Below are 24,769 nucleotides of genomic sequence, written 5' to 3'. Positions count from 1 at the left end.
TCTGATATACTGATTCCTTTGTCCCTATGTCATTGATACTTAAGCAAATAGGTAGAAAGCTACTTTTTTCAGATTTATTCTAGGCTAATCAACGTGGGCTCGCAGACAGGTGCGCTGGGCAATGAGGATGTGCACCAAGGGCACACTCGCATACACACTGTAATGCAGGAAACCTCCCATGCCAATTCGGTCTTATCATTATTGATTTGTAAAACCTGCTCTCCTCCGTTGTCCTGGCTCCTTCAAAGCCCTACTTTCCCCATGGGTCTCCTCCCCAAAAGTCCTTAATACTCTCTAAGGGCTACATTCTTTTCCCTTAAAATTTAGGAAACTTGTGAATATCCTCCCCACCTCTTAGCCCAAGAATGAAGGCATGGTAACAAAAGCAAATAAGTGTAATGACTAGGTGGTTGAAAAAGCTCCTAAATCTTTCCTTTGCAGTGCAGATTCATCTATCTAACAATGTGTTTGAAGTCTCTGCTTTGATGTCTCATAGACTCTCAAACATATTTCCAAAAGTAAATTTTTGTTTTCACCTCCAAAGTCTCTTCCTCTCAGTCTCAATTTCTAGTAATGTGTTGCTTCCTTTCACCCAGTTGCTCCAGTTCGAGTCCTGGATCATCCTTGATTATCCTCAGTGACATTAGTGCTTCCTCACATAACGGCATTCATACAGGAGATATTTTACCAGTTGCAATTTCTTTACTCCATGTTCTTTAAGCTCAGTATCTGACTCAGGATAGACAATATTTTCTGTGTAAATGAATGAAGTTCTTTCCTCAATATTATTTATTTATTTATTTATTTATTTATTTGAGACAGAGTCTCGCTCTGTTGCCCAGGCTGGAGTACGATGGCACCATCTCAGCTCACTGCAATATCTACCTCCTGGGTTCAAGTGATTCTCCTGCCTCAGCTTCCAGAGTAGCTGGGACTACAGGCACCCGCCACCACACCTGACTAATTTTTGTATTTTTAGCAGAGACGGGGTTTTCAGTATGTTGGCCAGGCTGGTCTCGAACTCCTGACCTCGGGTGATCCGCCTGCCTTGGCCTCCCAAAGTGCTGGGATCCACTGCGCCCGGCCTCAATATCATTTATTAATGAGCCCTTCTAATCCTTCTTGATTAGGAATTTTTGACTATCACAGGCTGAAACTTTTCTGGATCACGAATTGCATTTCTATTCCACTAATTATTTCTGCCTTTTAATATGATACAATATAATTTCAGTGGCTGTAACTTTGAGTAGTAAAAATTTGAAGGTAACTCCATTAATACTTGATTTGTTTTTGGACATTTCTTTCTTTTTTTTTTTTTTGAGACGGAGTTTCGTTCTTGTTGCCCAGGCTGGAGTACAATGGCATGATCTCGGCTCACCGCAACCTCTTCCTCCCAGGTTCAAGCGATTCTCCCGCCTCAGCCTTCCTGAGTAGCTGAGATTACAGGGATGTGCCACCATGCCTGGTTAATTTTATATTTTTAGTAGAGATGGGGTTTCTCCATGTTGGTCAGGCTGGTCTCAAACTCCCGACCTCAGGTGATCTGCCTGCCTCAGCCTCCCAAAGTGCTGGGATTACAGGTGTGAGCCCAGCCTGTTTTTGGACATTTTGTCTTATGCTTCTGGATGAATTTTCTACCTATTTGTATAAAATGTCTTGCTGAGATTTTATTTTAAGTGTTTTTAGAAATGAAAAACACTGGGCTGGGTGCAGTGGTTCACGCTTGTAATCCCAGCACTTTGGGAGGCCAAGATGGGTGGATCACCTGAGGTCAGGAGTTCAAGACCAGCCTGGCCAACACGGTGAAACCCCGTCTCTACTAAAAATACAAAAATTAGCTGGGTGTGGTGGCAGGTGCCTGTAATCCCAGCTACTCGGGAGGCTGAGGCAGGAGAATCACTTGAACCCAGGAGGCAGATGTTGCAGTGAGCTGAGATCGTGCCATTGCACTTCAGCCTAGGTGACAAGAGCAAAACTCCATCTCAAAAATAAATAAATACATAAAATAAAATAAAATAAATGGAAAACACTGACAACATTTTTAATACTGTTGAGCTAGCATGAAAATAGAGGGCACCCTTGTCTGGTTTTGTTTTCAATACAGTCCAATAGTTACAGTGTCTCCTTATCAGGTAATTTAATTTTTAAAGTGTTAATTAAAAAAATAAAATTTGTATGTTAACAAATGCCGAGTCAACATCTATGAGGTGAAGATTTTTACAAAGTTACCTTACTGCCATAATGTGTTCTGATTATTATTTTGCTGGTGTTGTGACAAATTCTCATTTCAGGGGTTAAATCTTACATGATAGAATATTTAATATATTATGTTCATTTGTTCAGATTTTGTTTAAAAGGAAAGAAATAAAAATTCTGCTTTACCAGTTATGTAATATGCGCATTTATATATACAAAGATTACCATCTTTGACAAATACCCTAAACAGTCCTTTCTTGTAGGAAATACTTTTGTACTAGGTGGTCTTTTCATAGGCTGGGAGTAACTATCTTTAAATGGTAGACTGTGAGACCATCCAGATCACAGGATATTGGAAATGAAAGGTACCTTCAGAATTTTCTAGTAACAACTACTTACTTTATGGGAGAGGAAACTGAGGCCCACAAAGAAGAAAAACTCAGACAAAGTCAGACTGAGTTTATGACATTATAGTGCAGGTTCTCCCATGCTACAGTGCTGTTCTTTGAACCAAATGCACTATCATACTTGGAAATTCTATCACTATGCATTCCACAGCCCAGGAAGAACCAGGAGGGCAAGTCTTTTATGTCACATTTATTTCATCAGCTGTTTGTTTGCTGGTTTCCTTGCTTTGGCAGTTGGAATGTGCTTGGGTCTCACTTGATTTCCAAGTTCCCAGTTTCAGCCATAGACCCTCGCATCTCCACTCATGGGCACCACCCTCTCTTCTGGGTTCAGTGATGATGTCTGCTAATATCTTCCCCAACTGAAGCTGTGCTGTATGTGCTGTATGACCAGATGTCATGGTCATATGGATGGAAATAAAAGAAATTTATCTTCCTCCCTGCTGGACAATTTACTAGGCAGGTGACCCTGAGAGTAAAGCATCCTTGTGATGATGCTTCTACCCTCACAACCCCATCCCAAGACATCCAACAGGAACTAAGGAGGAGATCCATTAGTTGTAGACCATATTCTCTCTGTGTAGTTTCCACTTCAGGAATTTTGCTGTCCTACACTTGCTGTCCATGTCGTACTAGAGGAAGGAAGCTTCCTGCCTTACAATCTGAACCCAAACTGGGTTTTGATAGAGGTTTTTTGAGTGTATGTATTACATTCAGCAAAATATAATCTTAATGCTAAAATATGGAAATACTTTGTGTATTTTGATGATTTGTGGGGGAAACAGGATAAAATATTTGAAAGGGGGCTATTCAAGAAAATACATAGAGTCACTGTACTTAGACATAGGTGGATGAAACCAATTTTCTCCACCACCTATCACTCAGATTGTTTCTTAAAAGGAATTCCTAATGAGCCCTAGAGAAGGCCATATAGAGGGTGTGGCTAGTATAGTCTCTGCCACAGGGTGAGCACCTGAGACAGTCTTCTTCTCCAGGTGGGTTAGGTGTCAGATGAGCCTATGGAGCAGGAGAGTGAAAAGGGTTGAGGAAATGGCCTGTCACTTAAACAGTGCCTTTGGGGAAGCATACTCAAGTACTTTAGGAAAGAAAACCCGGACAAGGGAGTGTATAAAAGATGGACTGTGTCTGACTCTTGACACTGAATTAAGCCCCCAAAGTAGTGCAAGTTTCTAGAGCACTTTCCAGAGGGAATTATAGGCCTCACATTTATTAACATGTTTTAAAACTTTCCACCTTTCCATCTTTTTATCCCACAATTGTCTGTCCCTGATTCCTGAACACTATCCACATCTGATGCACTCTGTTTGGATCTTTGTTTTGATCCTTGTATAAAACTGTCCATACCTGATGCACTCTGGCCCTTTGTCTTGATCACAGAGACCAAAAGAACCTGGCCTAGCCCTGCCTTCACTAGTCCAGCCTCTCACCCTATTGCCCCTTGTATGACTGCACCTGCTTTGTGGGGTTCTGCCCTGCTATATTGGGATGAGGGCCTAAGAGGCCTGGGTTCCTGACTACCACAGATGGGCAGGGTGGAGCGCAGAGGAAAGGCTGCCTGGGTAAAGCACCTGGCTGAAGCAGAGATGTCCTTCTTCCTTGATTATAGAGTTAGGGTCCAGGGTAGAAAGCTGATTGACTGAAGAGCTGTGTCTTCAGGTTGTGGACACGGCCTCCTGATGGCTGCTCTCCAGAGCTGAATTGCAATCTTCTCAACTTTGGGGTCATCAAGGAATCTGGAGGCCTTATTCTCTGTGCCAAAAAAGAGAACATTGCAGCCATGTGAGGGAAAGAGATCTTACCCTTTCAATTCCCTTTCTGGCCTCCACTGCCCTTAGGGATTCTATTATTACACTCCACCAAGAATGGGCATCTCAGGCTCTGGGAGTTGCAATTTCCTGATGGATGCATGGCTCACAGGAAAAAGCTCTTGTTGGGTGGGCTTTAGGAGATGAAGCATCATAACCTATTACAGCCTATGTTTTCATCAGGAAAATTCCTCCTGCTTGACTCAGAGGAATAATAAAATTAAAATTAAATAATATCATATATCTGAAAGGATTTTGACTAATCAAAAGTGCTCCTCATACACAAAGGTTTACATTTAGAATTTTGTTAATATGAAATCACTTTTCACTTATTCCTTCCATGGTTTCAGCACTGAGCCAGTTAAAGCATAAGAATCCATCTCTTTAAAACAAATGGCTTTATTTTATGAGAGTCAATTTTCTGAGATAGGGACAAATTCTGTTCAAACAGGGATCTAGGGAGTTCACCTTTTCCATTTCCTGGTTCGGGAAAAACCATAACATGTCAAATTATTTTTTTGTTTTGAGACAGAGTTTCACTTTTGTTGCCTAGGCTGGAATGCAATGGCACAATCTCAGCTCACTGCAACCTCCGCCTCCCGGGTTCAAGTGATTCTCCTGCCTCAGCCTCCCGAGTAGCTGGGATTACAGGCATGCACCACCATGCCTGGCTAATTTTGTATTTTTAGTAGAGATGGGGTTTCTCCATGTTGGTCAGGCTGGTCTTGAACTCCTGACCTCAGGTGATCCACCTGCCTCGGCCTCCCAAAGTACTGGGATTATAGGCATGAGCCACCGCACCTGGCCTATTTTTTTTTTTAAACATTATCTTTAAAGCCCTCTGAAGTACATGGTGCTGCTGTCTTTCTTGACTACCTAGTTCTATTTCTCAGTTGCACTATTGAAAGGTCTTTCCTGCCAATGTCTAATTTAAATCTGTGTTGCAGTAGCCTGATCTTTTTTCTCCTCATCTTGTTATGGAAGAGAAAGTGACATCTCTCAGTATTAGGGCATTTTAACTTTTGTTAATTTTCTTTTTGAAAATCAAATTTCATTAATTTTCTTTATAACTTTCTTCTAAGTCCCGGATCCCCCCACCTTTTTTTTTTAAATGAGACAGCGTTTTGCTCTGTCTCCAGCCCAGGATGGAGGGAAGTGGCATGATCATGGCTCACTGCAGTCTCCACCTCTGCAGGCTCAGGTTATCCTTTCACCTCAGCCTCCCGAGTAGCTGGGACTACAGGCGTTTACCACCACACCTGGCTAATTTTTGTATATTTTGTGGAGACAGGTCTCACTGTGTTGAACTCCTGGGCTCAAGCGATCCAACTGCCTTGGCCTCCAGAAGTACTGGGATTACAGGCATGAGCCACCCCACGCCCAGCCTACGTCCTTGATTCTTTATTCCTTCTTTGTGGCCTTCCTTTCCTAGCTGTCATTCTTTCTATGTTCCCTTATTCCCTCAATTGAATTAAGATACTTTCTTACAATCTCTTAGGGTGAGGTTCAGGGCTGATTCTGAGATTTCAGGGATTTCTGATGGGGCTGAGGATGGAGGAGGAAGCCCAGGCTCTGTAGTTAACCATTAGTAGACATAGTCGGGTGGGGAGGCACTTCTTGCCCCTTTGGAAGCACAGGCTTCTGAAGGCTCAAAGCTCAGAGCTAGCTATATTCATGGCCAGCACACCCATATCCAGGTGGGTGCCATCTCACTTGAACATTGTCAGAATAGGGACACTTACCCAGTCCTGGGTGCTGATGTCATGGGTGTCATGGAGCAGTTGCTCATCCCTAAAGTGGACACAGAGAAGAGTCATTCTGTTACAGGGGCCTGGACATGTCTCCCCAGCTGCCCAGCTAACATCCTTGATTTGAAGTATAGCCAAAGTGGGAGGGGCCAGACTTGAAGGGACACTGACGACCTAACAGGCCCGTCAGAGAGGCAGTTGCAGAATGTGGCACCAGAAATCTGGCCCCCTGTGAAGCAGAGTGGATCATGGCCACTGAAGGTCTGTTCATTCAGGGCTGGGAACTAAGTTAGAGAAATGTTTCCATCCCAGGGTGCTGCCACTGGAACAAGTCCCTGGTAGTTCACTTCTTATATCTATTATTTTGTGTGGGAAATGGGTACAATAAGACTTGAATTCTCCTCTTCTCACCCTGGATTTCACCCTCCCTCCCTCCATCTTTTAGGAAGCAGAAAAGCAGCGCAGCTGTTAGATCCTAAATCCACATTTTTACAGCCCAGGTAATCGGGTGGGTGTTCCCAGGGCCCTGCAGGGACCTATTTGGAAATCAGGCTTCTGAGGATGAAGGAGAGCATTCTCCAAGCAGAGGTAAGCTTGGCCCTTTTTGACCTTTTGAACCTTAGGGATCAGCATCCAAGGAAAGTATCTCACAAGCCTCTGGATCTCCCAGTGGAGGCCATAGGTCCTTATTCTGGAGTGGAGGTGATGGGCCAGGTTTGGAGGAAGATCAGAGGGAGTCTTCTCTGGGACTGTCTGTATTTAAAGATCCCCAAGAAGATTTGTACCCTTAACGAACTCCGTTTTGCCATGGGGCTGAAAAAGCATAGAGTGGTTCCAATACCAGAAAGACCCCAAGAGTAGTCAGAATCTCCAGATTTCCTCCTCTCCCTGTCTCTTGTATCCACAGCTGAAGGCTCGTCACCCTTTCCATGGGGTATAAAAATCCTTGAATTCAATCTTATTTAATTCTGACTTTGGAGGCTCTCTCTTTGGGCTCAGTCATATATATCCTTGATTATCAGTGGGATTCAAGAGCCAAGAGCTTTGGCACCATACGGGAGTCTCTTAGAGTTATAGAACCTCAGATCTCAGAATTCAAGCCTACCCTAGACTTACTGAATAAGAATCTGTTTTTTAACAAGGGACCCAGGTGATCTGTATGAAAAGCCCCAATTTGTAAGTTCTTTCTTGGATGAGTGAAGAAAAAAGTTCCAGATATGGCTTTTCTGCTATAATTCTAGGCTCCTGGGTATTCTGAGTATTTTCTTGAAATGCTAGAATTAGCATCTGGGCATTTGAAAACTGTAACTTGACCACCCTGAATAATCATTCCACTCTAGCGTCGCTGCCATTCTATCCCTGTGCCAGTCTTGGGAAGCTGTTCCCCTTTTCTGTACTTGCTGTCTTTACAGACAAGAATCATATCTAGCTGAGGCATGAGAGTGTTCTCAGGCCCTCAACAACCATTCCAAGGGAGAAAAAGATTCTTCCATCCCTGTCCATGTGCTGTAGACTGAATGCCTATGTCGCCTCCAAATTGATATATTGAAACCTAATCCCCAAAGCAATGATATTAAGGTGTGGGGCCTTTGGGAGGTAATTCGCTTATGAGGGCAGAGCTCTCATGAATGAGATTAGTGTCTGTATGAAAGAGAACCTAGAGAACTCCTTTACTCCTTCCTCCATGTGAGGACACAGTGAAAAAGTTGGTTGTCTATGAACTGGGAAGCAGGGCCTCACCAGACACCAAATCTGCTGGCACCTTGATCTTGGATATCCCAGCCTCCAGAACTGTGGGAAATACATTTCTGTTGATTATAAATTACCCAGTATGGTACTCTGTTCTAGCAGCCCGAACAGACTCAGACACGAGGCAATTGAGCTGGACAGAGGAGAGACTTGCAGTGCTTATGAATGCTTTAAGGAAAGCCAATTCCCAGCTTGGTTGAAGCAGGGAAAGAAAATAGAACCTGGACTCCGGCTGTAAGCTAAATGGAAGATCCTAGGGTGAGACTTTGGGATGAACTCCATATCTCACTTCTTATCTCCATTTTCTTTTGTATGGCAAATGAATACAATGAGACTTGAATTCCAAATCCCCTCCCTTGTTTCCTTATCCAAACCTTGGAATGGTGCTCTTTTACCTCGAATCCGAGCATCTTCCTGCAGCTGAAAAATAATGAGAATACAGAGTCAGAGATGATGGGGCTGGTCTCCTTCGGACCTGCAGTGTACTAGCTATAGACTTGGTCAAATGCAGGGATGTCTGTTTGGGAAAATATGGGCTTCTTGGACATGGAACTCCCAAGATTTCTTTCTTTTTTCTTTTTTTTATTTTATTATTATTATACTTTAAGTTTTATGGTACATGTGCACAATGTGCAGGTTAGTTACATATGTATACATGTGCCATGCTGGTGCGCTGCACCCATTAACTCGTCATTTAGCATTAAGTATATCTCCTAATGCTATCCCTCCCCCCTCCCTCCACCCCACAACAGTCCCCAGAGTGTGATGTTCCCCTTCCTGTGTCCATGTGTTCTCATTGTTCAATTCCCACCTGTGAGTGAGAATATGTGGTGTTTGGTTTTTTGTTCTTGCGATAGTTTGCTGAGAATGATGATTTCCAATTTCATCCATGTCCCTACAAAGGACATGAACTCATCATTTTTTATGGCTGCATAGTATTCCATGGTGTATATGTGCCACATTTTCTTAATCCAGTCTATCATTGTTGGACATTTGGGTTGGTTCCAAATCTTTGCTATTGTGAATAGTGCTGCAATAAACATACGTGTGCATGTGTCTTTATAGCAGCATGATTTATAGCCCTTTGGGTATATACCCAGTAATAGGATGGCTGGATCAAATGGTATTTCTATTTCTAGATCCCTGAGGAATCGCCACACTGACTTCCACAATGGTTGAACTAGTTTACAGTTCCAACAACAGTGTAAAAGTGTTCCTATGTAACTTACCTGCACATTGCGCACATGTACCATAAAACCTAAAGTATAATAATAATAATAATAATAATAAAAGAAAAAAAAAAGTGTTCCTATTTCTCCACATCCTCTCCAGCACCTGTTGTTTCCTGATTTTTTAATGATTGCCATTCTAACTGGTGTGAGATGGTATCTCATTGTGGTTTTGATTTGCATTTCTCTGATGGCCAGTGATGGTGAGCATTTTTTCATGTGTTTTTTGGCTGCATAAATGTCTTCTTTTGAGAAGTGTCTGTTCATGTCCTTTGCCCACTTTTTGATGGGGTTGTTTGTTTTTTTCATGTAAATTTGTTTGATTTCATTGTAGATTCTGGATATTAGCCCTTTGTCAGATGAGTAGGTTGAGAAAATTTTCTCCCATTTTGTAGGTTGCCTGTTCACTCTGATGGTAGTTTCCTTTGCTGTGCAGAAGCTCTTTAGTTTAATTAGATCCCATTTGTCAATTTTGGCTTTTGTTGCCATTGCTTTTGGTGTTTTAGACATGAAGTCCTTGCCCATGCCTATGTCCTGAATGATATTGCCTAGGTTTTCTTCTAGGGTTTTTATGGTTTTAGGTCTAACATGTAAGTCTTTAATCCATCTTGAATTAATTTTTGTATAAGGTGTAAGGAAGGGATCCAGTTTCAGCTTTCTCCATATGGCTAGCCAGTTCTCCCAGCACCATTTATTAAATAGGGAATCCTTTCCCCATTGCTTGTTTTTGTCAGGTTTGTCAAAGATCAGATAGTTGTAGATATGCGGTGTTATTTCTGAGGGCTCTGTTCTGTTCCATTGATCTATATCTCTGTTTTGGTACCAGTATCATGCTGTTTTGGTTACTGTAGCCTTGTAGTATAGTTTGAAGTCAGGTAGTGTGATGTCTCCAGCTTTGTTCTTTTGGCTTAGGATTGACTTGGTGATGTGGGCTCTTTTTTGGTTCCATATGAACTTTAAAGCAGTTTTTTTCCAATTCTGTGAAGAAAGTCATTGGTAGCTTGATGGGGATGGCATTGAATCTATAAATTACCTTGGGCAGTATGGCCATTTTCACGATATTGATTCTTCTTACTCATGAGCATGGAATGTTCTTCCATTTCTTTGTATCCTCTTTTATTTCACTGAGCAGTGGTTTGTAGTTCTCCTTGAAGAGGTCCTTCACATCCCTTGTAAGTTGGATTCCTAGGTATTTTATTCTCTTTGAAGCAATTGTGAATGGGAGTTCACTCATGATTTGGCTCTCTGTTTGTCTGTTATCGGTGTATAAGAATGCTTGTGATTTTTGTACATTGATTTTGTATCCTGAGACTTTGCTGAAGTTGCAAACTTCAGCAAATTTTGGGCTGAGACAATGGGGTTTTCTAGATATACAATCATGTCATCTGCAAACAGGGACAATTTGACTTCCTCTTTTCCTAATTGAATACCTTTTATTTCCTTCTCCTGACTAATTGCCCTGGCCAGAACTTCCAACATTATGTTGAATAGGAATGGTGAGAGAGGGCATCCCTGTCTTGTGCCAGTTTTCAAAGGGAATGCTTCCAGTTTTTGCCCATTCAGTATGATATTGGCTGTGGGTTTGTCATAGATAGCTCTTATTATTTTGAGATACATCCCATCAATACCTAATTTATTGAGAGTTTTTAGCATGAAGGTTGTTGAATTTTGTCAAAGGCCTCTTCTGCATCTATTGAGATAATTGTGGTTTTTGTCTTTGGTTCTGTTTATATGCTGGATTACATTTATTGATTTGTGTATGTTTAACCAGCCTTGCATCCCAGGGATGAAGCCCACTTGATCATGGTGGATAAGCTGTTTGATGTGCGGCTGGATTCAGTTTGCCAGTATTTTATTGAGGATTTTTGCATCAATGTTCATCAAGGATATTGGTCTAAAATTCTCTTTTTTGGTTGTGTCTCTGCCCGGCTTTGGTATCAGGATGATGCTGGCCTCATAAAATGAGTTAGGGAGGATTCCCTCTTTTTCTATTGATTGGAATAGTTTCAGAAGGAATGGCACCAGTTCCTCCTTGTACCTCTGGTAGAATTTGGCTGTGAATCCATCTGGTCCTGGACTCTTTTTGGTTGGTAAGCTATTGATTATTGCCACATTTTCAGAGCCTGTTATTGGTCTATTCAGAGATTCAACTTCTTCCTGGTTTAGTCTTGGGAGGATGTATGTGTCGAGGAATTTATCCATTTCTTCTAGATTTTCTAGTTTATTTGTGTAGAGGTGTTTGTAGTATTCTGTGATGGTAGTTTGTATTTCTGTGGGATTGGTGGTGATATCCCCTTTATCATTTTTTATTGCATCTATTTGATTCTTCTCTCTTTTCTTCTTTATTAGTCTTGCTAGTGGTCTATCAATTTTGTTGATATTTTCAAAAAAGCATGTCCTGGATTCATTAATTTTTTGAAGGGTTTTTTGTGTCTCTATTTCCTTCAGTTCTGCTCTGATTTTAGTTATTTCTTGCCTTCTGCTAGCTTTTGAATGTGTTTGCTCTTGCTTTTCTAGTTCTTTTAATTGCAATGTTAGGGTGTCAATTTTGGATCTTTCCTGCTTTCTCTTGTGGGCATTTAGTGCTATAAATTTCCCTCTACACACTGCTTTGAATGTGTCCCAGAGATTTTGGTATGTTGTGTCTTTGTTCTCATTGGTTTCAAAGAACATCTTTATTTCTGCCTTCATTTCATTATGTACCCAGTAGTCATTCAGGAGCAGGTTGTTCAGTTTCCAGGTAGTTGAGTGGTTTTGAGTGAGTTTCTTAATCCTGAGTTCTAGTTTGATTGCCCTGTGGTCTGAGAGACAGTTTGTTATAATTTCTGTTCTTTTACATTTGCTGAGGAGAGCTTTACTTCCAAGTATGTGGTCAATTTTGGAATAGGTGTGGTGTGGTGCTGAAAAAAATGTATATTCTGTTGAGTTGGGGTGGAGAGTTCTGTAGATGTCTATTAGGTCCGCTTGGTGCAGAGTTGAGTTCAATTCCTGGGTATCGTTGTTAACTTTCTGTCTTGTTCATCTGTCTAATGTTGACAGTGGGGTGTTAAAGTCTCCCATTATTATTGTGTGGGAGTCTAAGTCTCTTTGTAGGTCAGTCAGGACTTGCTTTATGAATCTGAGTGCTCCTGTATTGGGTGCACATATATTTAGGTTAGCTCTTCTTGTTGAATTGATCCCTTTACCATTATGTAATGGCCTTCTTTGACTCTTTTGATCTTTGCTGGTTTAAAGTCTGTTTTATCAGAGACTAGGATTGCAACTCCTGCCTTTTTCTGTTTTCTATTTACTTGGTAGATCTTCCTCCATCCTTTTATTTTGAGCCTATGTGTGTCTCTGCATGTGAGATGGGTTTCCTGAATACAGCACACTGATGGGTCTTGAATCTTTATCCAATTTGCCAGTCTGTGTCTTTTAATTGGAGCATTTAGCCCATTTATATTTAAAGTTAATATTGTTATATGTGAATTTGATCCTGTCATTATGATGTTAGCTGGATATTTTGCTCGTTAGTTGATGCAGTTTCTTCCTAGCCTTGATGGTCTTTACAATTTGGCATGATTTTGCAGTGGCTGGTTGTTCCTTTCCATGTTTATTGCTTCCTTCAGGAGCTCTTTTAGGGCAGGCCTGGTGGTGACAAAATCTCTCAGCATTTGCTTGTCTGTAAAGTATTTTATTTCTCCTTCACTTATGAAGCTTAGTTTGGCTGGATATGAAATTCTGGGTTGAAAATTCTTTTCTTTAAGAATGTTGAATATTGGCCCCCACTCTCTTCTGGCTTGTGGAGTTTCTGCCAAGGGATCCGCTGTTAGTCTGATTGGCTTCCCTTTGTGGGTAACCCGACCTTTCTCTCTGGCTGCCCTTAACATTTTTCCTTCATTCCAAGTTTGGTGAATCTGACAATTATGTGTCTTGGAGTTGCTCTTCTCGAGCAGTATCTTTGTGGCATTCTCTGTATTTCCTGAATGTGAATGTTGGCCTGCCTTGCTAGATTGGGGAAGTTCTCCTGGATAATATCTTGCAGAGTGTTTTCCAACTTGGTTCCATTCTCCCCGTCACTTTCAGGTACACCAATCAGACGTAGATTTGGTCTTTTCACATAGTCCCATATTTCTTGGAGGCTTTGTTCGTTTCCTTTTATTCTTTTTTCTCTAAACTTCCCTTCCAACTTCATTTCATTCATTTCATCTTCCATCACTGATACCCTTTCTTCCAGTTGATCACATCAGCTTCTGAGACTTCTGCATTCTTCACGTAATTCTCGAGCCTTGGCTCTCAGCTCCATCAGCTCCTTTAAGCACTTCTCTGTATTGATTATTCTCGTTATACATTCATCTAAAATTTTTTCAAAGTTTTTAACTTCTTTGCCTTTGATTTGAATTTCCTCCTGTAGCTCAGAGTAGTTTGATCATCTGAAGCCTTCTTCTCTCAACTCGTCAAAGTCAAAGTCATTCTCCATCCAGCTTTGTTCCATTGCTGGTGAGGAACTGTGTTCCTTTGGAGGAGGAGAGGCGCTCTGCTTTTTAGAGTTTCCAGTTTTTCTGCTCTGTTTTTTCCCCATCTTTATGGTTTTATCTACTTTTGGTCTTTGATGATGGTGATGTACAGATGGGTTTTTGGTGTGGATATCCTTTCTGTTTGTTAGTTTTCCTTCTAACAGACAGGACCCTCAGCTGCAGGTCTGTTGGAGTTTGCTAGAGGTCCACTCCAGACCCTGTTTGCCTGGGTATCAGCAGCGGTGTCTGCAGAACCATGGATTTTCATGATCTGCAAATACTGCTGCCTGATTGTTCCTCTGGAAGTTTTGTCTCAGAGGGGGACCCAGCCATGTGAGGTGTCAGTCTTCCCCTGCTGGGGGTGCCTCCCAGTTAGGCTGCTCAGGGGTCAGGGGTCAGGGACCCACTTGAGGAGGCAGTCTGCCTGTTCTCAGATCTCAAGATGCATGCTGGGAGAACCACTACTCTCTTCAAAGCTGTCAGACAGGGACATTTAAGTCTGCAGAGGTTACTGCTGTCTTTTTGTTTGTCTGTGCCCTGCCCCCAGAGGTGGAGCCTACAGAGGCAGGCAGGCCTCCTTGAGCTGTGATGGGTGCCACCCAGTTCCAGCTTCCTGGCTGCTTTGTTTACCTAAGCAAGCCTGGGCAATGGTGGCTGCCCCTCCCCCAGCCTCGCTGCCACCTTGCAGTTTGATCTCAGACTGCTGTGCTAGCAATCAGCGAGACTCCATGGGCGTAGGACCCTCCGAGCCAGGTGCAGGATATAATCTCCTGGTGCGCCATTTTTTAAGCCCATCGGAAAAGCACAGTATTAGGGTGGGAGTGACCCGATTTTCCAGGTGCTGTCTGTCACCCCCTTCTTTGACTAGGAAAGGGAACTCCCTGATCCCTTGGGCTTCCCAATTGAGGCAATGCCTGGCCGTGCTTCAGCTCGCGCATGGTGTGCTGCACCCACTGTCCTGCACCCACTGTCTGGCACTCCCTAGTGAGATGAACCCGGTACCTCAGATGGAAATGCAGAAATCAACCGTCTTCTGTGTTGCTCAGGCTGGGAGCTGTAGACCGGAGCTGTTCCTATTCGGCCATCTTGGCTGCCCTCCTTTCTTTCTTTTTTTGAGATGGAGTCTTGCTCTGCCATTCAGGCTGGAGAGCAGTGGTGTGATCTTGGCTCACTGCAACTTCCACCTCCCAGTTTCAAGAAATTCTCCTGCCTCAGCCTCCCCAGGAACTGGGATCACAGATGTGTACCACCATGTCTGACTAATTTTTGCATTTTTAGTAGAGATGGGGATTCACCATGTTGGTCAGGCTGGTTGAACTCCTGACCTCAGGTGATCTGGTGACCTCAGCCTCCCAAAGTGCTGGGATTACCACACAGCCACTTTGGCCACGGTGCCTGGCCAAAATCCCAAGATTCCCAAAAGCACAATTTGTATTGTTTTTGTGTCTCTCACACCAAACCACTTAAGATAATGCCCTGCATATAGCATATGCTCAATAAATGTCTTTTGAATAATGAATGAATAAATAGGAGCAAGCTGTGCCTCTTTAGGGGTGGGAGACACACAATTCATCACTTACAGTCATAACTATTGATACCAAGACCTCACATCTTTTATTCTTTGTGGCCGTCTGGCCCTCTGCCATGTCTTTTCTGGGTCCTTTTACACTCCTCATTGAGTCTCCAGTGGTTCTCTGCAGAGAAGCTTTAAGTACGTGTAAAGGATCTTTAAAAAATCCCTTCTTGGCTGAGTGGAGTGGCTCATGTCTGTAATCCCAGCACTTTGGGAGGCCGAGGTGGGTGGATCACCTGAGGTCGGGAGTTTGGGACCAGCCTGACCAACATGGTGAAACCCCGTTTCTACTAAAAATGCAGAAATTAGCCAGGCATGGTGGCACATACCTGTAATCCCAGTTACCCAGGAGGCTGAGGCAGGAGAATCACTGGAACTCGGGAGGTAGAGGTTGTGGTGAGCTGAGATTGTGCTACTACACTGTAGCCTGGGTGACAGAACAAGACTGTCTCAAAAAAAAAAAAAAAATCCTTCTTAGGCTGGGTGCAATGCCTCTTACCTGTAATCCCAGCACTTTGGGAGGCCAAGGCTGGCAGATGGCTTGAGTCTAGGAATTTGAGACCAATGTGGGCAACATGGTGAAACCCTGTCTCTACAAAAAAATACAAAAAAAGTTAGCTGGGTGTGGTAGTCCCAGCTACTTGGGAGGCTAAGGGAGGAGATTCGCTTGAACCCAGGAGCCAGAGGTTGCAGTGAGCCAAGATCACATCACTGCACTGCAGCCTGGGCACAGAGTGAGACCCTGTCTCAAAGAGAGAGAGAGAGAGATTGAGAGAGACACTGAAATCCACAGAAGAAGAACCACATAGAGTATTCTTGCTGAGAGAAGTTCTAGCAGATACAGTTTTCTGTCTGTATTATCACATTTCCTCAAGGGAACTGTTAGGCATCTTCTTGCCTTAGCTGCCTGGACTGACAAGTCAATGGTACTCTTTAAGGGAGAAATCACTAGAAAAATAAATGAAGCTAAAACCTTGGTCAGAGGCAACATCTCAGTAGGGTAAGAAAAAAAATGGGATCAAGGCACATGATGGGGCTGGGGAATTCAGAGAATCAAAATCTAATCTCACCTCCTTTTGTATATCCTTAAAAACTGTCAGCACCTGACAGAAGACAAAAATATAGAAAAAATAATATTGTAGATGATCACTTTATTACAGAGGGATTTCACATATAAAATTAAGTTACCTGGTCTCCTAGCCACTAGGCTGTAGAATGTGAATGCCAAGAGACTGTGGCTTTGTAGCTCTAGCAATAAATCCTCATTGACTTCCACTCTACAGAAACCTCTGGGCTGCCATTTCTCTATATGGTAAATGAGCAAAATACAGTAAAGTATTTAAAGAAGACTGGGCTGTGCATTGAATGTATAATGAAACCTACTATTATATTTATTTTTGGTCTAATTTGTTCTTATTCTGAAGCTTAGCATAGGTATTCAAATCAACAGGTATTTATTTGCTTGTTGGAGGGTGTGTAAAATCATATGATCACTTTGGAAAAAGTTCTGGCACTTTCTTTTCTTTCTTTCTTTTTTTTTTTTGGCTGTAAGTTTATTCAATGCAAAATAATCCTCTCCAATTTTACTGGGGTAGATGACCACATCCATGACTAAATCCACCTCTAAATTGGAATTCAGTTGCTGACACAGCCCCAACCTTGGCTTTCTTGTCGGCACCAGGGGGCACAGCATTCTGTCTGTAGGTATCCCTGTTGGCTTCCCCTCTTGTGAGTCTTCCAGATCACTAACCCTCCAGACCTTTAGGCTGAGGCCCGCCAGTCTCTGGATGGCTGTGGCGTAGAGTGACAGGCATAGACTCCAGGGGCCGATGAAGGTAATCATGGAGATACTGGATACCCTCATTGATAAGGTTCCAGTAGAAATGTCTCCAGGCAAACTCTTTCTTCATGCAGCCTCGGGACTTGAGAGACTGCATGGCCTTCATGATGTGAAGGATGGGGCACATTCTTGTCTGCCAGCTCTGGGTGCTTAGACATGTGGACATCCTTCTTGGCCACCATGACTCTCCTTTAAAAGGAGTTCATAAATGGCAACCCAGTTCTTCTTAGGCATCAACATCTCGGCGGCTATGGGATCCAGGGCCAGGGCTGGCAGTTTCTTATAAAATCAAATATCCACCTACTGTATTACCCAGCCATGAATGGATCCAGTGACTGTTGGAACTGTGGGTTGTCTCCCTTGGGAGAAATTGTGAGAACTTTAAGATAGTTGTATCTTGTTTGGTGGAAATACAGTGTATGTAGATATTTAGGAGTTTCAATTTGTATGTAAGAGTACATATGGAAGATGAATGGTCAAAGAGGTAGAGTGTGCCAATGATTAATTCGTTGCCTCTCAATGATCAATTCATTGCCCTTTGTTCACTCTTTGTTATATTATAAGTACCTGATTATTTACTTGTTCTCAACAGGATGGTCTTTTGACTCTTACACAAGCAACTTACTCTTTAGCTAATATAATAATTGTAAGAACATGAAATAGTTATGCTACTGTACAGCATTGTAATTAAGATTATTTCCTTATGTAAAGAGTCATTGAATATCACAGAAAATAAAACATGTTGGACACATTATTTGTTTTATATAATATTGTACAGTGGGGGCTGGCACAAGAGGCTCTGGAGAATTTTACTCCTTTTTAATCAGAAAGCCATAGCCATTGACTTAAGTAACAGTCTTTTCCTGCTCAGTTTCCTATACTATAAGTTCAAAAGTGATCAATTATCTTTTAATTCTCATCTCTATCTAAAGTTTTACAAGCAACTAATATGGTAAGATTTGGATGTTGAAGTAGCTGGTATTTATGTGAAGGCCTCTTAGAAACTCCAAGTAAATGTCTGTGTTCTATGAAAGTTCAATTTGCTGTGGGTATCTTATGGGCATAACTAGCTTCTGCACATATATACCCTTCAACTATAAAGTGAAACCTGGCATTTTTGCATTTGTGAATTGAAACCAACATTTTCAAGTTTGTGAAAGGCCAAACATGTGCCTTCAAGTCTGTAGCAATCACTGAGAATTGGGGATTAAACACCCTTAAAACAAACAGGACCTGTGACAGCTTCAAACAAGTGGGTGTCAGGAAGGGGCACTAACATGCACAGACACAAGGAGCTCTGAGGATATGAGACTGCACGAGCAACAGAACAAGGTGGGAGGGAATGGACAAACTGCTCAAGGAATGAGAAAGAAATGTGCTCCTTCCTGAAGACTTCCCCCACCTCCTGCCTCGTGCCATGCTGTCAAAAATGATTCCTCTGTACTCACCTGGTCCCACAGGGTTTCAGTGATGGTTACATGTCTTTCCTGTATAAATAAGGAACAAATGTTGGAAACAACATTCCAACTCTCCCAGAATCTGAAGTGACACATTATGAAACTGGTGGAAGACAAGACATTTCTTGGAATTGAGCTGGACACCCAAAATCACCCCATTTCTTAGGCAGCCAAAAGTCTCCTGCAGCCCTGCTGAATCATTTCATCCCGTATATCCTGCTTCACTCTGGATCTAGCTGGTGCGTGACAGGTACAAACAGACTCATCTGTTTATCACCTTGTCAATGCCTGTACAGCCTGCCTGCCCCTGGAGTCATCTGGTGAAGTGGTGGCATTGGAGATGTTACCTGGTTTGGTAGACAATGACCCACTCCATCAGCCAGTCAAGGGCACCCCATCCCTGGTCAGACAGCTTTTTTTTTTTTTTTTGACCTCCTGTCTACAACCTCTTCTCCTCCCCTCTCCCTAGGAATTAGAAGCCCCAGAGGATCCAGAGAATTTGGATATCTTACCCACCTGTGGTCTCATTGTCTCTTCTATGGATGTGCTGCAAAGAAAGAATGATATAAACCTGATGAGGAGCAGAGAATGTGGGCTAAAGGCTTCTCCTAACTCTATTCTATCACTCCTAGCAGGAATTCTTGAAGTTTCTATACTAAAAATCCAGGAAGGATAGCCACGGTCCTGCCTGTCATATCCCTTTATGGGAGGTGTGGGGAGAGGTGGGACCCTTGCCTCATCTTCCAAGTATCTTGACTATTGTGGAAGCCCTTTGAGAACTCTAAAGCATAGAACAATGGAAGTGAAGGTGATGGTCACTGTCATTAAACCTTGCTATTCTCCTGCCTGCCTAATTTATGTCCACTCTCCACCCTTTACCCTGCCTAACCTGTCAAACTTCCCAGGTCCTCTTTGGAAAGTACGCTCAATTAGCAAACTGCTTCCTTTTTTATCCCCTAAAAAAGTGTTCTTTTCCTTTGTGACTTCTGATGGGGTGGGAATGGGGATGGAAGGCTGAGGAAGTGGAAAGATTTTGCTTATTCTTGGCCGCACAACTGAAGCTCTTATTCCTAAATACCATCTCATTCCTAAATCAGTGCCAAGGTCACCTAGGAGGGGGTGTATACAGATAAACAGGTAACTGGAAGAAAGAAGAAGGGTGAAAGTGAGTGAAGTTGGGGCAACCAGTCTGCTCTACCATGCTCGCTGATCCTGAGCAAACTCAGCCCCATCTCCTCACCCTGGGGTTCCTGCTAGTACAGTTCCTGCCATTACAAAAAGCAGTAAGTTTTTCTAAACAGGGCTAGGGAGGCCAGTAATCACAGGGAGCCTGGGGACCCAGAATAGAGTGAAAACTGGGCTCTAGATGACACTGTAGTTCAAGACCAGCTTGGGCAACATAGCGAGACCTTGTCTCTACAAACAAAGCAAAACAAAACCAACAACAAACAAACAAAACAGCGGCAGCAACAACAAAAACCCAGTCAGGCATGGTGGCAGGCACTTGTAGACCTAGCTTACTCAGGAGGCTGACAGGAGGATTGCTTGAGCCCAGGAGTTCGAGGCTGCAGTGAACTATGATTGAGCCACTGCACTCTAGCCTCAGCAACAGAGCAAGCCCTTGTCGCTAAAAAAAATAAATAAAATAAAATAAAAATAAAAAGACATTCAGCCTACAGTTTTCCAGTTAAGAGGAGACTCTTGATGAACATTGATAGCACTGACATCATATCAGATGGCTCAGGCACACAATTCTGCCAGCTGGAGTGCTATTTCTCCATAGAACCTAGCAGAGCTACTACTCATTGCAAATCCAAATCACGCCCCTAATTCTGAAAACATCTTTTTAATTTATTTATTGATACATAATAATCATACATATTTATGAGGTACATGTGATAGTTTGATAATGCATAAAATATGTAATGATCGAATCAAGAGTATTTAGGATATCCATCACCTCAAACATTGATCAGTTCTTTGTGCTGGGAACATTTCAGCTCTTCTCAGCTAACTATTTTGAAATACATAATAAATTGTTGTTAATTATAGTCACCCTACTATGCTATTGAACCTCAACCCTAAGCCTGTTTCCTCACCTATAAAACAAGAGGAGTAATCTTTCTCTCAAGGATTTGGGGGATGATTATATGAAAGCATTTGTAACTGTTAAGTTTTTTCAAACTTTCTTATTGTGTGTTATTTTTACAGTGTCCTGTCCACTTTTACCATCAAAAAAAAGCATGTGTTCATCGGCAGAAAGGCCAGGGCTCTGGTGTGGTTTATGTGCTTTCTCATATAGAAGTCTAGGAGACTCCAATATCTACTCATTATTTTTTCCTCAAGGTCCTGCAGTTGTCTGGAAGATAATTCATACTCTTAGACAGAACAGATTCCCAACTTCCTCCAGATTCAGTCTTCTCAATTCCTCATTGGCTCTCAGGCTTGAGGTCCAGTTAACCATTCTGAGCACTTTCAGGCAGGTTAGAAATTTAGAAGTCATTTTTCACTTTCTCTTCCCAAATTTCTACAAACTCTTTGTTTTGCTCTTATTGCCCAGGCTGGAGTGCAATGGCATGATCCCGGCTCACCACAACCTCTGCCTTCCAGGTTCAAGCGATTTTCCTGCCTCAGCCTCCCGAATAGATGGGATTACAGGCATGCACCACCACGCCCAGCTAATTTTTTGTATTTTTAGTAGAGACGGGGTTTCTCCATGTTGGTCAGGCTGATCTTGAACTCCCAACCTCAGGTGATCCACCCACCTTGGCCTCCCAAAGTGCTGGGATTACAGGCGTGAGCCAACGCACCCGGGCCCAAATTTCTACAAAATCTTATCTCAAAACATCTGCTGCAAGTTCAAAGGCTCAAGCCAAGTTCTGATTCCTTTATGAAGCTTTCCTGACCCGTAAGTTCACAGTAAACCCTCCTTCTTTTCTGACTTCATGGATACCATCACCTGGGTCTCATATTTAGCCTCAAGCAGCAGATTCTAGCCCTCTTTTCCACCATAGGCCAAGGGAAGCTTGATTTTAGATGTTTGGCCTCGATTTACACTATAGAGGATATAAAGGACTTAGGCAAAGTCAATCCTGTAATAAATTAATGTCCCTAGTTTGTATTCCCCACCAACTCCTAGAGGAATTGCAATTGATGCCTGATTTCTAAATTAGAATGACAAAGATTTGCTATTGTCTGTTTCATTAAGGAGATGGAGAAGAGGGAGGACACATGAAAGTCCCCATCTTATTCAGCCAGGAAGCAAGTGAAGCCAAATGAAGAGCCATAGGAGACAGGAGGTCCTGGTTCTTCTCCCATGGAGTATAGCAATCTAAGGATGTTTGAGGGTCATCATTAGCCCCATTACCTTCTCTGCTGCTTGGAGGTCATTTCTGCCTTTTGTTCTTGATCCTGGCAGGGATGCTGTGCCATTTGTTCTCAGACAGGAACCAAGGACTCTGGAGCTGAAGATGGAGATAGCTCCAGGCCCTGGAGAGGCATAAATGAATATGGGGAGAAGGCAGGCACATGGTGAGAAGAAAAGCGCTTATTCAGTGAGGAACTACCAGGACAGATGTCTCAGTGGTTAATGAAGCATTTGTATTTTGAATGGGTGAGTGTGCATGTGCATGTGTGTGCTTACATACGTGTGCATGTATGTGTGTACGTATGCATAAAGAAAGATGAGGATAAGAGGAGGGTAAGAGGAAGGAAGTATTTGCCCTGGGTAAAATCTTCCTATAGTCTTTGTCAGTAACAACAGAAATTGCAGTGAGGAAGTAGATGAAAAAAAAAAGAGAGAGAATCTAAGTGAAAAATAAGTTGACTGAGATCGGGGATGGGGGATTGGCCAAAGGGTCTTTGAGTTCAGGCAAGGACAGGAAATAGTGTAGAGTGAATGCAAGATTGGCAAATACCCCACCCCCTCCCACCTCAGTCAGAATTTTCATGGTTAACTAAGGATAGAGTTTCAGGATGGATGGCCATCAGCTCCAGCCTTCAAGTGCTTTGTAGAGAAGAAGGGCTCATAGGCAGTGACCCAGACAGGTGACAAATCCTCCTTTGAGAAGTTTCCCTCCCACTTTTCCCATTCCCACCCTTCTTGGCCTCCAAGCCCCAGTCAAGAACCAGGTCAATTATGCCTAGAAACTTATCCTGATTGGTTCCCCAAATTACACTTTGCCCCACTCCTTCACCCCTAGACTTTTTCCTATTGGAGCCCCATCTCACAACAGACTCCTGTTCCCATATCAACCTTGCCCTTTTCAATACTTTGTGACTTCAGCTGTGACCTCATAGATGGACAACTTGCTGTCCCTCCCAGCCACACACTAGGCTCCATTCAATCCAAATGATAATGGTAAAATGGAGGGATAATGTTGTGGGATTTTAATTTTAATTTCTGGGAATTTTTGCTTCTTCATTGCCTTCTACCCATTGCATTGGAAATCCATTGATTCTTAGAGATGAAAGGAATGAGGCCAGAAGAATCCAGTTTTTACTTTGAATTTCAAAATCAGGTCTGAGAAATCTGGCTTTCAATTTCAAGAGATAGGTCCTTCAGAGAGAAATGGTTTTGTTGTGAATTCCCAGTATTTGACTTAGAAAATCACCAAAGATTTGTGAATGATCATGGATTTAAAACCATTTAGATTTAGAAGGGATGAAAACAGTTTTTCTGAAGAAAGTATAGGGTTTCAATACGGAGGCAGGAAGTGAATATTAGGGAAGAGGCATTAGGTGTAGGTGTGCAACTCTGGGGCCTGCTTCTTTTTGGTGATGGTGCATATAAAATATCCCAATATGTCTAGAAATCTAAGAACAGAAGGAACCAAGGGCCAGCTTCTCCCTTGAGACTAGACCCCTGGAGGAGCAGTCTCAGAGAGAGCACTGTGCCTACATGGGGAGGTCGTGGTGAAGTGGGAGTTGTGGTATAGCGTGTTTAGGCAGACAGGACCTGAGATAGTACCTTTCAGGTCCCATAGCCTGTCCAGGTGATGGTGGGCAAACTCCTCATGCAGAAATGCAGTGTGGAGAAGGAGAGGGCTAAAATCTAAAGAGGACTCAAAAATCATGCCAGGGTATGTACAACAGATGGAGGTGTCAACATTGGCTCGGTGCCCCACCTGTCTTTAGCAGAATTTAAAGGAAAGGCACACTGTCCCATCCCTTGGTTTGATTTTAGAGCTCCAGGTGCTACTAGTGAGACCACCATGGACCGTCTCTGCACACCACTTTCTTACTATCATGAAGTGCTTCAAATTAGACTCTGATTAGAGGTTACTCTCTCCCATCCTCTAAGAGACCAGAAGGGCCATTCCCATCATAATCTACCTTTTTATTTACCTCAGTTTCCATAAGGAGTCTAAGCTCCTCCCTTTATCATCTCACATCACAGGGACTTTTACCCTTTCATGGCCAGATGTATCTCATAATCCAACTCAATTCCTACCTCTCTCAAACCACCCCAAGTCTTTTGCTATCCAAAAGTAATTTTTTTAAAAAAATTCTATTTTTATTTTGGATTCAGAGGATACACATGTAGGTTTGTTACAAGGATATATTGCGAGGATTGGGCTTCTATTGATCCTGTCACCCAGACAGTGAACATAGTACCCAATAGGAAGCTTTTCATCCTTTGCCCCCTCCCTCCCTTCTTTTGGAGTCTATTGTTCTCATCTTTATGTCTGTGAGTGTAACTTCCACTTACAGGTGAGAACATGTGGTATTTGGTTTTCTGTTTCTGTGTTAGCTTGCCTGGGATAATGACCTCCATCTACATCCATGTTATTGGAAAGAATATAATTTCATTATTTTTATGGCTGCGTTGTATTTCGTGGTGTATACCATGAAGAGAAATGTACCACACTTTATCCCATCCATGATTGATGGGCACCTGGGTTGATTCCATGTCTTTACTATTGTGAATAGTGCTGCAATGAACATACAAGTACATGTGTCTTTTTGTTAGAATGATTTATTTTCCTTTGGGTGTATCCAAAGTAATGAGATTGATGGGTCAAATGGAAGTTCCATTTTTAGTTCTTTGAGAAATCTTCAAACTGGTTTCTATAGGGGTCGAACTAATTTGCATCCCCACCAGCAGTGTATAAGCCAGCATCTGTTATCTTTTGACTTAATAATGGCCATTCTGACTGGTGTGAAATGAGATGTCTCATTGTGGTTTTGATTTGTATTTCTCTGATAATTAGTGATGTTGCACATTTTTTCATATATTTGTTGGCTTA

At 42.5% G+C, this 24,769-nt stretch overlaps 1 protein-coding gene across 11 annotated transcripts; it reads right to left on the bottom strand.

Annotated features, from left to right (window-relative positions):
• Nucleotides 1-2,389: 2,389 nt before the first annotated feature.
• On the bottom strand, nucleotides 2,390-22,786 carry C10H12orf54 (chromosome 10 C12orf54 homolog). Of its 11 annotated transcripts, none has more exons than XR_008492826.1 (10): nucleotides 22,454-22,786; nucleotides 21,889-22,010; nucleotides 19,038-19,092; nucleotides 18,513-18,551; nucleotides 16,295-16,327; nucleotides 8,322-8,346; nucleotides 6,172-6,220; nucleotides 4,193-4,373; nucleotides 3,577-3,620; nucleotides 2,785-2,985 (listed from the first exon to the last, which is right to left on the bottom strand). XR_008492826.1 is itself a non-coding variant. In XM_054443114.1 (8 exons), exons 2-7 carry the CDS (start codon nucleotides 21,951-21,953, stop codon nucleotides 4,225-4,227), a joined length of 342 nt encoding a protein of 113 aa, XP_054299089.1. In that variant the 5' UTR covers nucleotides 21,954-22,010; nucleotides 22,454-22,786; the 3' UTR covers nucleotides 2,776-2,985; nucleotides 4,193-4,224. The 11 variants fall into 11 exon arrangements, 4 of the variants coding, with proteins under 4 accessions (XP_054299089.1, XP_054299090.1, XP_054299091.1 ...); XR_008492828.1 differs by having other exon boundaries at nucleotides 19,038-19,068; nucleotides 22,454-22,768; XR_008492829.1 differs by having other exon boundaries at nucleotides 19,038-19,068; nucleotides 22,698-22,767.
• Between the last annotated feature and the right edge of the window lie 1,983 nt (nucleotides 22,787-24,769).

Source organism: Pongo pygmaeus, chromosome 10, assembly GCF_028885625.2.
Source record: "Pongo pygmaeus isolate AG05252 chromosome 10, NHGRI_mPonPyg2-v2.0_pri, whole genome shotgun sequence".
Taxonomy (NCBI): Eukaryota; Metazoa; Chordata; class Mammalia; order Primates; family Hominidae; genus Pongo; species Pongo pygmaeus.
The sequence above is the reverse complement of the archived record's forward strand: the minus strand, read 5'-3'. Positions and strand labels throughout refer to the sequence as shown.

Coding starts and splice junctions, on each gene's coding strand:
- C10H12orf54 (XM_054443118.1), bottom strand. CDS start 21,953: ATGGCACAGCATCCCTGCCAGGATCAAGAACAAAAGGCAGAAATGACC. Junction 18,552..19,037: donor AAGAGACAATGAGACCACAG/GTGGGTAAGATA, acceptor TTATTTATACAG/GAAAGACATGTAACCATCAC. Junction 16,328..18,512: donor CTGAAACCCTGTGGGACCAG/GTGAGTACAGAG, acceptor GTCTTCTGTCAG/GTGCTGACAGTTTTTAAGGA.